General features: G+C 41.5%; 1 protein-coding gene across 1 annotated transcript in view; it reads right to left on the bottom strand.

Moving 5' to 3' along the window:
* LOC122551636 (sorcin-like) overlaps positions 1-15,742 on the bottom strand; it is a 40,010-nt gene extending 24,268 nt beyond the window's left edge. Inside the window, exon 1 of the mRNA XM_043693874.2 lies at positions 15,530-15,742. Coding sequence (XP_043549809.1) covers positions 15,530-15,553 — 24 coding nt within the window. The 5' untranslated portion in view covers positions 15,554-15,742. The remainder of the gene's footprint in view (positions 1-15,529) is intronic.
* Positions 15,743-16,338: the final 596 nt, after the last annotated feature.

The following is a 16,338-nucleotide window of genomic DNA, read 5'->3' as shown; positions in this document are numbered from 1 at the left end:
AAACTTCCAAAAACAAATGTGATAATGACCAGATCATTTATTTTTAGTGATACTGATCAAGGAATAAGTACAGGCTGAAACACTGGGAAAGTGATCCTGCTATTCTTAGAAATTATGTAAGGGGTGTTTAGACTTTGAGAATGCCTCAGTATTGAACTAGGTCAGACTTGACTTCAGTCATCAAAATCACTGGAGTGAAACAGAAACCCCTCACTTTGACTGATATTTTTGAAATACATACATGGAACATGGGCATTGCTGGCTGGACAGCATTTATTGCCTGACCTTAGTTGCCCTTGAGAAGGTGTGGTGGTGGGGTGCCCTGTTGAACCGCTGCACTCTGTGAAGAATGTGTACCTACAATACCTTTAAGGATAGAATTCCAGGAATTTGACCCAACAATAGTGAAACAATGGAGAAATATTTCCAAATCATGATGGTGAGTGGCTTGGAGGGGAAACTGCAAGTGATTGTGCTCTCATCTATCTGCTGCCTTTGTCCTTCGAGATGGAAGCAGTCATAGGTTTGGAAGGTACTGTCGAAATGACCTTTGTGAATTTCTGCAGTGCATCTTGTAGATAGTACACCTGCTGCTACTGAACATCGGTGGTGGAGGGAGTGGATGCAGTGCCTCTCAATAGGCTGCTTTGTGCTGGATGGTATCAGGCTTCTTGAGTGTTGTTAGGGCTAAGCCCATCCAGGCAAGTGGGGAGTATTCCATCATGCTCCTGAATGATGGCTTTGGATCGTGGACAGGTTTGGGTGTCAGGCGAGTAACTTGCAATATTCCTAGCCTTTGACCTGCTCTTGTTGCCAATGTATCTATACAGGTAAGTCCAATTGAGTTTCGAGTGAGCGAGTGGAGCGTCAAAAGCCAGTGATTATATAGTCTCTTATTGGAGATGGTCATAGTCTAGCATTTGTGTTGCGTCAATATTACTTTCCACTCGTCAGCCCAAGCCTGGATTTTGTCCTGACCTTGTTGCACTTGAACATGGACTGCTTCAGTAACAGGAGTCACGACTGGTGCTGAACATTGGCTAACATCCCCACTTCTGAACTTCTGATGGGAAGGGAAAAGTCCTACCTAACAAGTCACAGCTTTAAAGTCCTTTTTCTGACACCCATTATGTGTCAGCAAGTAGGAGAAAAATATCCATTTTATTTCCTCTGGTTAGAAGGTCAAAAATAATTGCCAATCCATATCACAAGGTTACCTCCAATTTTGTGTTAGAAAAACAATGAGGCAATCTCTTGTGCAGAATGTTGTGTTCTCTTGGAAGTCATATATAGAAAAACCATTCGTTTACTCATCTGTCCATCACAGGTATCTTCTCAAAACCTCAACTAAATCAGGCAAAAACGATCTTTCATACAGCCATAGAGACTCATTAACTAATTCCTGTTGAAGTGTTCAAATCACTCCACACACAGTAACATTTCTCCAATGAATTAAATGAAAACCAAAAATTTGTGGTAAGTTTATTTATAAGCTCCAACTTTACTCAATAAAGGTGCTGATGACCCACTTTCTTGAACCAAAGCAGTCTGTGGTGAAGATAATCCCATGGTGCTGTCTAAGAGATTCCAGGATTTTGAACCAAGCACAGTAATGTATATCCAAGTCAGAATTATGTGTAACTTCTATGTGCTAGTATTTCCATGCACCTCTCATCCCTGACCTTTTTATGGCGCATTTTGCAGATTTGAAGGAGACAGAAGGCACCTAGTAAAATGGTAATGGAAGAAATGTACAAATGAAAACAGAGTATTTTCGGAAGATATGGAACATTGTCAATGTTCTAAAGGACTTGCATGTCCCTGTAAAAGGAAGATATTGCATGCAGATTTTTAGTGTAAGGAAACTGGAAGAGAAGAACAAAGATTATCTTACTACTGTTATACAGGACTTTAATGATAGCACACCTTAAGTACTGTGTTCAGCTTTGATCTCCCTATCTAGGAAAGATATACATACCCCAGAGATAGTACAGTCAAGGTTCCCCACAAGAAGGTTGTACCAAGATGGAAGGCTGAGTATATTTGGCCTACAGTCTTAGAATTTGGAACAATGAGCAATGACAAACTTGATTTAGAAAGATTGCAAAATGACTGTGCTTAGAAAGGGATATTCTAGGGAGATCGTCCAGTGAAGTTACTTGGATGGGAATGAGAAATAAGAGAGATAATCCCTTTATTGGGATTGTACTCTTGACCCCCCCCCCCCCCCCACCCCAGTCGTCAGCAGAAAATTGAGAAGCAAATTTGTAAGGAGATCTCAGTTAACTGTAAGAATAATAGGGTGGTAATGGTAGGGGATTTTAACTTTCCAAACAGACTGGAACTGCCATTGTGTCAAAGAATTGGATGAAGAGGATTTGGTTAAGCATATATAATAAAATCATTTGATTCAGTATGTGGATGTACCTACTGAAGAAGGAGCAAACTTGACCTAATCTTAGGAAATAAGGTAGGGCAAGTGATGGAGTTTTCAGTGGAGGGGCACTTTGGGGCAAGTGATCATAATTTTATCAGTCTTAAACACATAGTTATGGAAAAAAAACATAGAACTGATCTAAAAGTTAAAGTTCTAAATTGTAAGGCGGCCAATTTTAATAGACAGATGTGTGCAGGTAAAGAGATGGCTGGGACATGGGAAGCCTTCAAAAATGAGATAACAAGAGCCCAGAGACAGTATGCTCCTGTTGGGGTGATGAGCAAGGCTGAAACATATAGGTAATACTGGATGACTAGAGAAATTGAGATTCTGATCAAGTAAAAGAGAGAAAGGGTCAAGTTAAAGAGAGAAGCATATGTTAGGTATAGACAGCAGGGATTGAGCGAATCCCTAGAGTAGTACAAGGGTAGTAAGAGTATACTTAAGAGGGAAATCAGGAGGGCAAAAAAGGGAACACGTGATAGCTTTGGTAAATAGAATTAAGAATAATCTAAAAGTGTTTAGAAATACTTAAAGACAGAGTAACTAAGGAGAAAATAGGGATTCTTAAAAAAAAAAATCAACAAAATCACTTGTGTGGAACCGCAGGGGATAGGTAAGATACTAAATGAGTATTTTGCATCAATATTTCCTGTGGAGAAGGATATAGTAGAGAACTTGGGGAAAGAAATATCAATATCTTGAAAAAAGTGTCCACAATACAGAGATGGTGGTGCTGGATGTTTAAAACACAGAAGATGGATCAATCCCTGGGACCAGACCAGGTATACTCTAGAAATTTTGGGAAGCTGGGGAAGTGATTGCTGCTTCTCTTGCAGAGATATTTTTATCACCGATAGCCATGGGTGAATTACCAGAAGTGTGCAGTTAAAAGGTTACAAGGAAAAGCCAGGGAATTACAGACCAGTGAGCATGACATCAGTGGTTAGCAAGTTGTTGGAGGTATTCTGAGGGACAGGATCTAGATCACCATGTATTTGGAAAGGCAAGGACTGATTAGGGAGAGTCAATATGGCTTCTGCATGGGAAATAGTGTCTCAATAAGTTTCAAGTAGTGATGAAGAGGACTGATGAAGGCAGAGTGGTGAACCTTGTCTACATGGACTTCACCAAAGTGCCACATAGTAGACTGATTAACAAAATTAGGTCACATGGAATAGTGAGAACTAGCCATTTGAATACAAAAGTTGGCTCAAAGGGAGTAGACAGGGCAGTAGTGGAGGGCTGTTTTCTCAGATTGGAGGCCTCAAACCAGTGGTCTGCCGAAGGATTGGTGTTGGGTCTTCTGCATTTTGTCATTTATATAAGTTATTTGGATGCGAATATAGGAGGTATGGATTAGTACGTTTGCAGATGACACCAATATTGGTGGTGGAGGGGACAGCAAAGAAGGTTACCTCAAAATACAATGTGTCCTTGATCAGATGGGCTGATGGAGTTTAATCCAGGTGATACACTTTGGTAGGGCAAATCTGGGCAGGACATGGACACTTAATGGGAAGGTCCTGGAGAGTGTTGCTGAATAAAGATCTCAAATGTTTCAATTCCTTGAAAGTGGAGTCGCAGGTAGATAGGATAATGAGGTGGCATTTGGTATGCTTGCCTTTATTGGTCACTGCAATGAGTGAGTATAGCTCCATGGACCTGCCTCTAGTTCATAACTCCTTAACAGCTTTACTAAACAGAGACTTCTCTCTGAAATTTAAAATTAACAACATTGCACCATCCACTGCCTTTTCGAATTAAGCTGTGGATCCAAATGGGAAAAGGAACACGATTGGACACCTTCTGTGAACATATTAACACCCCAGATGGCTGGAAAAGCCACATGGGACATTCTTTATCACCGTGTGACTTGTTTGTCTTTGTGCACAGATTGGTTCTTGTAAGCCCCTCATTGAAACAGTGGGAGGCATTGGTGTGTTGGCAATGTTACTGGGACACTACCACTGAGTTACAGGCAAAATGCCTCGCAGTCCCATGTACTAGCTCTTGCAACCTATACAGAATTTCTACAGCTAGAACTGGAAGCTGGTGATGAACCTGTCTTTAGTTGTGATTCAAAGCCAATTGCTGTTTTTCTTACTCATTCATAGGATGTGGATATAACTGTCCAGGCCACCATTTATTACCCATCCCTAATTGCACCAGAGGGCAGTTAGGAGTCAACTAATTTGCTCTGGATCTAGAGTCACATGTAGGCTAGACCAGGTAAGGATGGCAGTTTCCTTCTGTAAAAGGTCATTAGTGAGCAAGATGGTTTTGACAATGGTCATCATCAGATACCTCCACATATTTACTGAATTCAAATTCCACTATCTGCCACAGCAGAATTGGAACCTGGGTCCTCAGAACATTACCTGGGTCTCTGGACTGGTGATAACACCACTAGGCCATCAGCTCCCCATGACTTATTGTCAGTTAGTGTCCCTCAGGGAAGGAGGTCTACCATTCGTAATTGTGTGGCTTATATGCTTTTTTAAAATTATTCACTCATAGGACACCGGTGCTGCTGGCAGTGCCTCTTCCCTCATTGCCCCCTTAAGAAGGTGGTGATGAGCTGCCTTTTTTAAACAGCTGCAGTCCATTTGCGTAGGTTGCCCAACAATGCCCTTAGAAAGGGAATTGCAAGATTTTTACCCAGCAACGCTGAAAGAATGGCGATCTATTCACAAGTGGGGATGGCGAGTGGCTTGGAGTGGAACTTGCAGGGTGGTGGTCCCATGCTGCTCTTGTCCTTCTAGATGGAAAGTTTGTGGGTTTGGAAGATGCACTCTGAGGAGATTTGGTGAATTTCTGCAGTGCATCCTTGTAGGTAGTACACGCTACTACTATTGAGCACCTCCACAGGTAGTGGTGCCAATCAAGCAAGGGCTTCTTTGTCCCTGGATGATGTTGAGTTTCTTGAGCATTGTTGGAGGTGCACCCATTCAGGCAAGTGGGGACTCCTGACTTGTGCCTTGTAGATGGTGGACAGGCTTTGGGGAGTCAGGAGGTGATTTACCTACTGCTGGATTCCTAGCCTCTGCCCTGTTGTTTATGCAATTACACACCGTTTATGAAAACGTCAATTCTCCTGCTCCTCAGATGCTGCCCGAGCTGCTGCGCTTTTCCAGTGCCACACTTTTTGACTCTGATCACCAGCATCTGCAGTCCTCACTTTCACCCGTTCTTTAAAATGGCAAGTCTAGCTAAAAAAAAATTAAAGTAACTCTTAACAGTCTGTTTATGTATGGTCTCAGAAACTTTGAATGATTGAATGTTTCTGGTGTTGCCAGTGACATTTGCATCCCAAAGAATAAAGAAAAAAAACTGAATAAAATGGAGAAACAGACTCATAGCTTTCATAAGAGATTACAGCTGTTAAAGGTGCTATCAAAATGCAATTCTTAAAGTCATGAGTTCGCCACAAGGCATTCCTCAAATCTGTACATCTCACAATCAATTTTATAAACATCAAGCAACCCCATCCAAATTGCCAATATCTCTGCATGCGAATCCTTTCTTACACTAAAATAGCAAAAACCTGTTGGGCAAGATAAACTGCGTCAGGGATAAAAATGCTGGAGACAAGGATTGCTGCAGTGGGTAAAGGAAGTTACCAAAAGGAGGAAAATCCACAATGTGAGGATCAACTTTGTGTCAAAGTTCAATGTTAGACTAAAATGGCCACCATCATGCGGGTGGAGAAACATCACCTTGATAGCAAAGAGGTGCAAAAGAAATTTCAGATGCCTTTCATAGTCAGTCTCTCATCTAATGTTGCTTGCAGAACATTGTCACAAAAATTCTAAAATTGTTGCACCCCAAAGGTCTTTCCCCTACGGCGAAGCAGTCCAAAACTACAGCGCATAAGTTTAAGGTGAAAGGGGAAAGATTTAAAAAGGGAGCTAGGGCAAATTTTTCATAGTATTTATGGAATGAGCTGCCAGAGGAAGTGGCGACATTTAGACAGATACATTGTTTGGAAAGGTGTAGTGGGAAATGGCCCAAATGCAGGCAAAGTGGGAAACCTGGTCAGCATGGATCAGTTGGGCTGAAGGGTCTGTTTCCTGGCTGAATACCTCTATGACTCTCGGTGTTGGGAGGTCATGTCATGGCTGTATGGGACATTGATGAGGCCAATGCTGCTGTAAGAAAGATATTGTTCAGCTTGAAATGATTTAGAAAAGATTTACGAGGATGTTGCCAGGGTTGGAGGGTTTGAGCTATAGGGAGAGGCTGAATAGGCTGGGACTGTTTTCCCTGGAGTGTCGAAGGCTGAGAGGTGACCTTAAGTTTATAAAATCATAAGAGGCATGGATAGGGTGAATAGCCAAAGTCTATCCCCCAGGGTAGCAGAGTTCAAAACTGATGGGCTTAGGTTTAAAGGAGAGAGGGGCAAGATTTAAAATGGACCCAAGGGGCAACTTTTTCATGCAGAGGATGCTGCATGTATGGAATGAACTCCCAGAATGTGGGCAGCATGTTGGCACTGTGGTTAGCACTGCTGCCTCACAGCGCCAGAGACCGGGGTTCAATTCCCGTCTCAGGCGACAGTGTGTGGAGTTTGCACATTCTCCCAATGGGTGGGTTTTTTCCGGGTGCTCCAGTTTCCTCCCACAATCCAAAAATGTGCAGGTTAGGTGAATTGGCCATGCTAAATTGCCCATAGTGTTAGGTGAAGGGGTAAGTGTAGGGGAATGGGTCTGGGTGGGTTGCGCTTCGGTGGGTCTACGTGAACTTGTTGGGCTAAAGGACCTGTTCCATACTAAGTAATCAAAAAAAGGTAGTACCAGTGGCAAGCAGGTACAATTACAGTATTTGAAGGGCATTTGGATTGGTGTATGAATAGGAACGGTTAAGAGAGATATCGGCCAAAGGCTGGCAAATGGGACTAGATTAATTGACAATATCTGGTCAGAATGGATGAATTGGACTGAAGGGTTTCTTTCCGTGCTGTACATCTAACTGTATGACTCAAGGCGGCGGTTACAGAGGTTGATTTCCTTGGCTGAGGAACATAGAACACAGGAGCAGTGTTGAGATACATGGTCAATTATTTACAGCTGAGTGGAGAATAATTTGTTTTCAGAAGAGAGAGAGTGAAAGAGAACTACATCCAAACAAATCCAGTATGTTCCATCACACTCCTAACTTGCACTTTAGATGGTGGACAGGCTTAGAGTCAGAAAGGGTCGTATTCACATTAGAACACCTACTCTCTTTGTCTTAATCTTGTAGCTACAGTATTTATGTGGTTGGTCCAATTACATTTCTGGTCAGTGGAAACCCGGCTGGAGAAGATTTGTCAATGGTCATACCGATAAACGTGAAAGTAACATTTTGAGATTCTTGAAGATAGTTATTGTCTGGTATTTGTGTGGCATGAATACTATTTGCTTAAGGCCAAATTTTGCCCAAGTCTAGCCCTTGAATGCACCTGCTCTAAGGAACTGAAATGCTTCCAAATATTGCAATTACCAGGGAACATCTCCAATTTTGATTTAGAGATAAAGAGATCAATAATGAAGCAGCTGAAGTTAGTTGGGCTTAGGATAATACTTTGAGAAACATCTTAGGTGATTCCCTGTAGTGGTGACGATTAGAGACCAATAACTAATGCACCTGAAGAACTCTAATGCAACATATAAGGCCGTAGATCAAAGATTTGGTAGGATTGCTTTTTGCAGCTATGACAGATAGAATAGGCTAAATAGTCACCTTCCATGATGCAAACGTTTACATGGATTTCACTGTCACGTTGATCTGTTCATCACCTACCAAATGCCCAACGGCCAGGACTGAACCGTTGATGCTATCAAGACACTGATAAACTGTGATATTCTCAGCCAGCATGGTGTTCAACATGGAAGAGTACAGATTCATCAGTTGAGGAAGAGTTCAGGGTAATTGCTAAGACTTCATGTGGTCCACAATCACACTGTCTTTACTAGTCTACGGGATAGTTCTCACACAAGCTCCAAAACATCGATGAGGATACCTTTGCCGGCTCATCTGGGCTAGATGCGCATTTGATTTGCGCAAGCCCTATAAATCAACATCAAACCAGGTTCCCTGTCTGTTTATGTCTATTAATACTACGTCTAGTGATTTGGTGCAACTGAATGGCTTACTGAGCCATGTTCAGCAGGTGTTAAGAGTCATCATGTTGCTGAGAGTTTGAAATTATATATCAGCTCTACTGGATGTAAGGTTTCTTTCCTCAAAAATAAATCAGCAAATAAGATGGATTTTTACAACAATTTAGTAGTTACATAGTCATCATTACTGATACCAACTTTTTACATTTGAGACAGAATTTAACTGAACTTAAAATTTTCCAGCTGTCATTTTAGGATTCAAACATGTCGCTAGACCATCAGACCAGGCTTCTGGATTACCAGTCCAGTAACATAACCACTATGCTACCGTTCCTAGTAAATTAGCAGGTCTATCATTACCATTTTTTCACTCTACCTCTCTTCTTACATAAAATGGAGGACATTTGCAACTTTTCAACCAAAAGACAATACCTGAATCTAGAGAGCTTTGTAAAATTATACATCAGCAAGTTCCTTACCTATTTCTTTTAAAGTCTGGTGTGGAAACCATCAGGTCCTGGAGATTTGTCTATCTTAAGGCCCATTATTTTCTCCATTACCATTTTTCTTACTTATATTAAATCCACTGAGCTCCTCCCCTTGACTTATTTTTAGGTCCCCTTGTACCGCTGGTATTTTGTCCTTTTTCTCCACTGTGAAAATGGATACAAAGTACTCATTTAACAAATCTACTATTTCCTTGTTAACTAATATATTCTTACCTGCATCCTCCTTTAATGGGCCACATTTCCCTTTACAACTCTCTTTTCTTAATATTTTTAGAAAAGCAACAACTGTTGCTCTTTTTTCAAATTCCTTTTCGCACCTCATCACTTTCTTTGCATCTCGTTTCCTATATCTCTCAGTCTGCTGGATTCCACAAACATGTGTATGCATCGAAAGCATTCATTTCAAGAAAATTATTTCCAAAACTCATTAGGAATAGTTCTGAACAACTATGAGTGGAAGAATGCCTGAACTGACTAGACCAAAATACCAAGCTCAACTATTCAGAAGTCATACATAAAAAAAATTGCCATCCATCACACAAAGCACCCACATCTTTTAAAGATAAGAAATATATGGGCCAAGTTTAAAATAATAACTTGTTGGGAAAATGTCGCAAACAAAAAGTAATGCCAAGTAGGCATTAAAATACTTCACTAAGTTATCACAATCAAAAATATCTTGCATCATACGCTAGGTTAATCTTTTAGATCTAAGATGGGGAAACATTTCACAAGTTTAGATTGGGGTTATTTAGCTTCAGCCTTTGAATCTATTCATTAATTTGGACAGTTAAGCTGTGCAATTATGCATTCTACATTATCCCAATGTTTTATTTCTCTGGCCACAATTTTGCTAGCAGAGGAAAACTGTAAGGCTTGAATTGGAAGGTGGAAATTAAAAATCAAGCTCATGCACCTAAAAAGAATTTGTTCTGTTATCAGTCGAGACTTTTAATAAAGATGACATCTTACGAATTGTCAGTAGTTAGTTCAATCCAACTCTCTTCTCAGTTAAAAGGTCCTGGGGATCAAGTCCAACTTCAGAGATTGGAGAAAATAATCTAACACAGTAGTGAAAAGGTATTGAACTGTCATGGCGCTGTTTTTCAGATAAGATGTTAAAATAAGGCCCCATATTAAAAGAGGGCAGTTAGCTACACAGCTAGCTTGCAGTGCAGACCAAAAAGACCATCAGCATGAGTTCAATTCTTTCACCAGCTGAGGTTACATTAAAAATTCAGCTTCTCAACCTTTCCCCTTGCCTGATTAAACAATCACAAGTCATCTCTTTCTCTAATAATAATAAAAAAAAGTAGTCCTCCACTCTGGAAAGACCAAAGCAACGTTTCATAGTATCATCATGCAATAGTCACTGAAAGTAAGTGCGCATGTGCAATATGTTATCTCGCGTTATAACAAACTACGTTAGCCTTAGATTACCTTGCTATAATTATACCAGGCATGGACGAGGCTACATCTGGAATATTTTGGGCAGGAAGGATGTTCTTGTTTTAGAGGGAGTGCAGCAAAGGTTTATCAAATTAATTCCTGGGACAGGAAGATTGAAGCATAAGCAGAGACTGAGTGGGTTAGGATTGTAGTTACTAGAGTTATAGGGTAGCCAGGAAGGACCTGAAGAGAGAGCTAAGAGCAGCAAGGAGGGGACATGAAAGGTCCTTAGTCGGTAGGATTAGGGAAAACCCTAAGGCTTTCTATAGGTATGTTAGGAATAAAAGAATGACTAGGGTAGGAATAGGTCCAGTCAAGGATAGTAGTGGGAAGTTGCGTGTGGAGGCAGAAGAGATTGGGGAGACACTGAATGAATACTTTTCTTCAGTATTTACTCAGGAACAGGGCATTGTCGTCGATGTGAATACTGAGTCACAAATAAGTAGAATGGATGGCTTTGAGGTATGTAGAGAAGAGGTGTTGAAAATCCTGGAAAAGGTGAAAATAGATAAGTCCCCTGGGCCTGATGGCATTTATCCTAGGATTCTCTGGGAAGCAAGGGAGGAGATTGCAGAGCCATTGGCCTTGATTTTTATGTCCTCTTTGTCTACAGGAGTAGTGCCAGAAGACTGGAGGATAGCAAATGTGGTTCCCTTGTTCAAAAAGGGGAGTAGGGATAACCCTAGTAACTATAGGCCGGTGAGTCTCACTTCTGTTGTGGGCAAAGTCTTAGAGAGAATTGTAAGGGATAGGATTTATGCACATCTGGATAGGAATAATGTGATCAAGGATAGTCAGCATGGTTTTGTGAAGGGCAGGTCGTGCCTCACAAACCTTATTGAATTCTTTGAAAAGGTGACGAAGGAGGTTGATGAGGGGAAAGCGGTAGATGTGGTATATATGGATTTTAGTAAGGCGTTTGATAAGGTTCCCCATGGTAGGCTACTGCAGAAAATACGGAGATATGGCATTGAGGGTGAGTTGGAGGTTTGGATTAGGAATTGGCTGGATGGAAGAAGACAGAGGGTAGTAGTTGATGGCAAAGTTTCCTCATGGAGTGCCGTCACTAGCGGTGTTCCGCAAGGATCTGTTTTGGGACCATTGCTGTTTGTCATTTTTATAAATGACCTGGAAGAGGGGTTAGAAGGTTGGGTGAGCAAGTTTGCGGATGATACGAAAGTCGGAGGAGTTGTTGACAGTGAGGAAGGATGTGGCAGGTTACAGCAGGATATAGAGAAGCTGCAGAGCTGGGCAGAAAGGTGGCAAATGGAATTCAATGTAGCTAAATATGAGGTGATTCACTTTGGGAAGAATAACAAAAAGATGGGGTACTGGGCTAATGGTCGGATACTTGGTAGTGTGGATGAGCAGAGGGATCTTGGTGTCCATGTACACAGATCTCTGAAAGTTGCCACCCAGGTAAATAGTGCGGTGAGGAAGGCATATGGCGTACTGGCTTTTATTGGTAGAGGAATTGAGTTCCGGAGTCCTGAGGTCATGATGCAGTTGTATAAGACTCTGGTGCGGCCGCATCTGGAATATTGTGTGCAGTTTTGGTCGCCATACTATAGGAAGGATGTGGAGACACTGGAACGGGTGCAGAGGAGGTTTACCAGGATGTTGCCTGGTATGGAAGGAAGATCGTATGAGGAAAGACTGAGACACTTGGGGCTGTTTTCATTAGAGAAAAGAAGGTTTAGGGGTGACTTGATTGAGGTGTACAAGATGATTAGGGGGTTAGATAGGGTTGACAGTGTGAACCTTTTCCCGCGTATGGAGTCGGGTATTACAAGGGGGCATAGCTTTAAATTAAGGGGGGGGTAGATATAGAACTGAAGTTAGGGGTAGGTTCTTCACTCAGCGAGTCGTAAATTCATGGAATGCCCTGCCAGTAGCAGTGGTGGACTCTCCCTCATTATGGGCATTTAAGCGGGCATTGGATAGGTATATGGAGGATAGTGGGTTAGTATAGGTTAGGTGGGCTTGGATCGGCGCAACATCGAGGGCCAAAGGGCCTGTACTGCGCTGTATTCTTCTATGTTCTATGTTCTACAAATGAGGGGGATCTCATAGAAACAAAATGGTAACCAGACTAGACAGGTTAGATAGAAATGAGGTCCCCAGTGGTGGAGAGTCCAGTTCCAGGAATCATAGTTTCAGGATAAGGACCAAAGTCCTTACAGAACGCAGAGGGGAAATTCCTTCAAGCAGTGAGTGGATTGACTGTGGAATTCGCTACCATAGAAAATCTGGGGGGCCAAAACATTGTTTTCAAAAAAGGCTAAAGGGATCAAAGGACAAAGAGGAAGGCTGGGATTAGGGCATTGAGCTACATTATCATCTTGAATGACAGAGCAGGCTTCAGGGACTGAATGGCCAACTCCTGCTTCTATTTTTGACGTTTCTATTTCCCCCTTAGACAGATAAGAAAGATCCAAAAGTAGCATTGTAAACAAGTGGAGTTCTCTTATGCCTTGAGAAATATTTATCTCACAACCAAGATCACCAAAACAGATTTTAGACCATTAGTTCATTGTTGTGAGTTGCTGCATCAACTGGTCGCCTTTATGCTATATTACAATGGTGACCACATTCAAAATACTCAGTTGGCTGTAAAGCATATTGGGATACCCCACAATTATGAAATCTGCTTTATAAAAGGAGTTATTTTGTTTTCTCTTTTGAGAAGTCAGGTAATTAAGCAGAGTAAAACTCCCTCAAGTCCACATAATAATAAGACAAGTGAGCATCCACCACTCTCGTGGATATTTTTCCATTAACCATCTATGTAGCTTTTAAACCAACAACTATGAATATTTTAAAATTTTGGGTCATGGTTCAAAGGCAGATAATGCCCAAAACTTAATTGTTAAAGGAATCATAGCCAAATATGTCATTCCATCATCTGGGTTGCCTTGAAATTCAGCTCCCAGATGTAAAAAAACGAATTCACCATTAAGTATGCATTTAAATATTCAAAAGGATTAAGACTTCTGAAAAGGATAAAGTAGTATTTCCATCCTATTGTCATTTGAATTGGGTAAGTGTAAATTTTGAAGAAGTTTTCAAAAATATCATGCAGCACTTAAATAAACTTTCCAATTCACTGCATCAAGATGAAGTAGGTTTTGGGAAAAGTTCCAAGAATAAATTAATTAAAACATTTTGGAAAGGTGACATATTGAAAATTGGTTACATGTAATTGTTTAATTTCACAATAGCTTGGTTTCATTAAATAAGTTTTACTATTTATTTTCAAGTGTTTACTAACAATGTATAGTTGTTGACTGACACCACTTTTGTTGAACCCAAATATTGTGCACATAAATCTAGCATTAAGATAGATGGTAAAGTTTTTTTTTTAAATCTTATTGTGCGTGTTCAATTTTTTAGTAATGGAATGCTAAAAAAGGTAACTGACAATTTCTTGAATTCCAAGATGTGGTGTGAATATAATGAAAGGAAGATGTAGCATTGATACAGCATCTTTTAACTCAGGACATTCTAAAAAGTTTCAGATATACTTCTGTACTTCTTCAAATAGTGCCACGGTATCTTCAACATTCTCCTAAATAGGAGGCCAGGGTCCTGATTTAATCTCTCATCAGAAAGACAGCACCACCAACAGTATAAGACTGCCTTCAGTAGACAACTGAAGGGTTTGTTAAATTAGACTATACTCAAGTCTCTGATTTAAGACTGAAGATTGAACCTCTCCCTTGATTTAAGGAGGTGAAAATGCTACCTTCAGAAGATTTTTTTGTGACAACGAAGGAGAAAAGGATAGTTTCCATTCCTCCCCTCCCACCCCCAAATTGAAGCAGAATATGCAAGTTGAATTAAGTGAACTATTTTGGAATTAAGAATACAAAAACAAAATTGATAATAAGAACTTTGACAAGATCTAATTTTCAGAACTACGAAATTTAGGTTCTAAATCTCCAATAGGGATTTTCTAAATTTTATTAATGCATGAAAGCTCTCATTGGACAAGGGGATTCATGAGCTCTTGAAATTTATAAGGCAGATTTTGTTTTAAATTTTAAAAACTACTTATTTGATTCAGTAAATCAATTCTTTTAGTATCTTTTGTACTCAACCTTCTTGGTTCCCAAGTGATCACCAGTCAAACGGAGGAATCTGCTGTGTCTTGCTTCAGCCTGCAAGAGCACCCAGAAACAGCTCCCCCACTTTTCTCTTGTGGAGAGATGTTTGACCAAGATTAGTGACATCGACAAAACACAAACCTTTTTTTTAAATTAAAAGTCGTACAAACAAATCTAAAGTTCAAGCCTTGAAGATGTGAAAATATTTTTGTTACAGAGTCGAATGGAACACTAGTGAATAAAGCAGGAACTTAACAGTAAATAGAAATTGCCACAAACTAACGAAAAAGACACTCCATTTTACTTTGAGGTATAGGTTTACATGATCTGCCAGTTAAAATGGAGTGCCTTTCTCCACTAGACCACGGCAATGTACACAAGAACTGGGAAATCTAGTCTTACACGTCCCGAACGCATATGCAATTAAAACTACAAGAGGAATTCTGCACAGAATAAAATACTGTAGAATAGAAAAAAAATCACAAAGGGTTAACTCTCAACAGACTTCGACTGCTTTGCGTCGGCTCCATTCTGGCGAAACCAAAATCATTAAAGGAATTCGCGTCCTTACACGTTCACCTTATTCCCCCCCCCCCCCCCCCCCCTTCCCCCTTGGTGCCAGCATTCTCAGCGGCCATGGAATTTGAAATGGGAAGGTGGAGGCTGAGCTCCTGATGCTGAACAATGAGGGAGGGGATGAAGGGATGGGGACGGGATACCAGGGAACACACCTCCTGTCACCAGCAGCAACAGAGAGAGAGAGAGAGAGAGCCCGAGAATAATGACTGCGGGGAGCCAGGGCCGGCCGCAAACCCCGGGATCACATGCAGAGGCAGAGACCCGCAGAGATGGCCTGGCTCCCGTTACCCCACTCTCCCGAACATCAAACAAAAACCAGCCTCAGCCTGAGCCTCACTCACTCACCGCGCCATATCCTGGGTAGGCCATCACCTCGAAACGCGCTGCGATTAACACTGAAAGCCGAGAGCCGCCCGAAGGTCCTTTACACTCCGCAACCTCCGAGCCTTTGAAAAACGGTTGATATTTAAACGGCAGTTGCTGCTGCCAGTCAGTCAGTCAGTGAGTGAGTGTGAGTGTGTAATGATACCGCTACCTCCCTCGGCTCCTCACTTTCCTCCCCCTCGTCACACCGACACAGTCACCGATCTGTTCCCCGCCTTCCCACCACCCCTATTGGACAGCCGGCCCTGAGTTCCACTTTCTGATTGGTCGGTGATGCTGACTGACGTTCGAGCTCGCCAATCGGATGAGGGTGCTATGTTCCTGTGTGACTGTGAGAAAGCGAACCGAGCATGTTGTAGTTTCGCACGTTCAGATTGTGCACTCGGACCTGACGAAACACATTGAAGAAATGCAAAGGTCTGCATGCTGCAAACCAGGCCCAAATTCTATACAAGGCTGCATCCCACAGGGAAATTTTATGATATTATGGGTGTTGAGCAAAATCACACAATGGCTGTTCCAAAACCCTCAAAAACAACTCTTTTCACTCACAAGATGTTGCTGCGAGGCAATGTTAACTGTGGTGTTATGTTTTCGCTGGGTATTAGATTCGATATGTTCAAGGCTCATCAAGTGTAGCTATTGCACACCTCGATGATAGGCTGGTTCAATGAGCCAGAGTCTAGACTAGAGTGGTGCTGGAAAAGCACAGCAGGTCAGGCAGCATCGGAGGAGCAGGAAAATCGACGTTTCGGGCAAAAGCTCTTCAT

The sequence above is a fragment of the Chiloscyllium plagiosum genome, unplaced genomic scaffold (genome assembly GCF_037043375.1).
Source record: "Chiloscyllium plagiosum isolate Xiang-an unplaced genomic scaffold, Cpla_swu_hap1 HiC_scaffold_7, whole genome shotgun sequence".
Taxonomy (NCBI): domain Eukaryota; kingdom Metazoa; phylum Chordata; class Chondrichthyes; order Orectolobiformes; family Hemiscylliidae; genus Chiloscyllium; species Chiloscyllium plagiosum.
The sequence above is the reverse complement of the archived record's forward strand: the minus strand, read 5'-3'. Positions and strand labels throughout refer to the sequence as shown.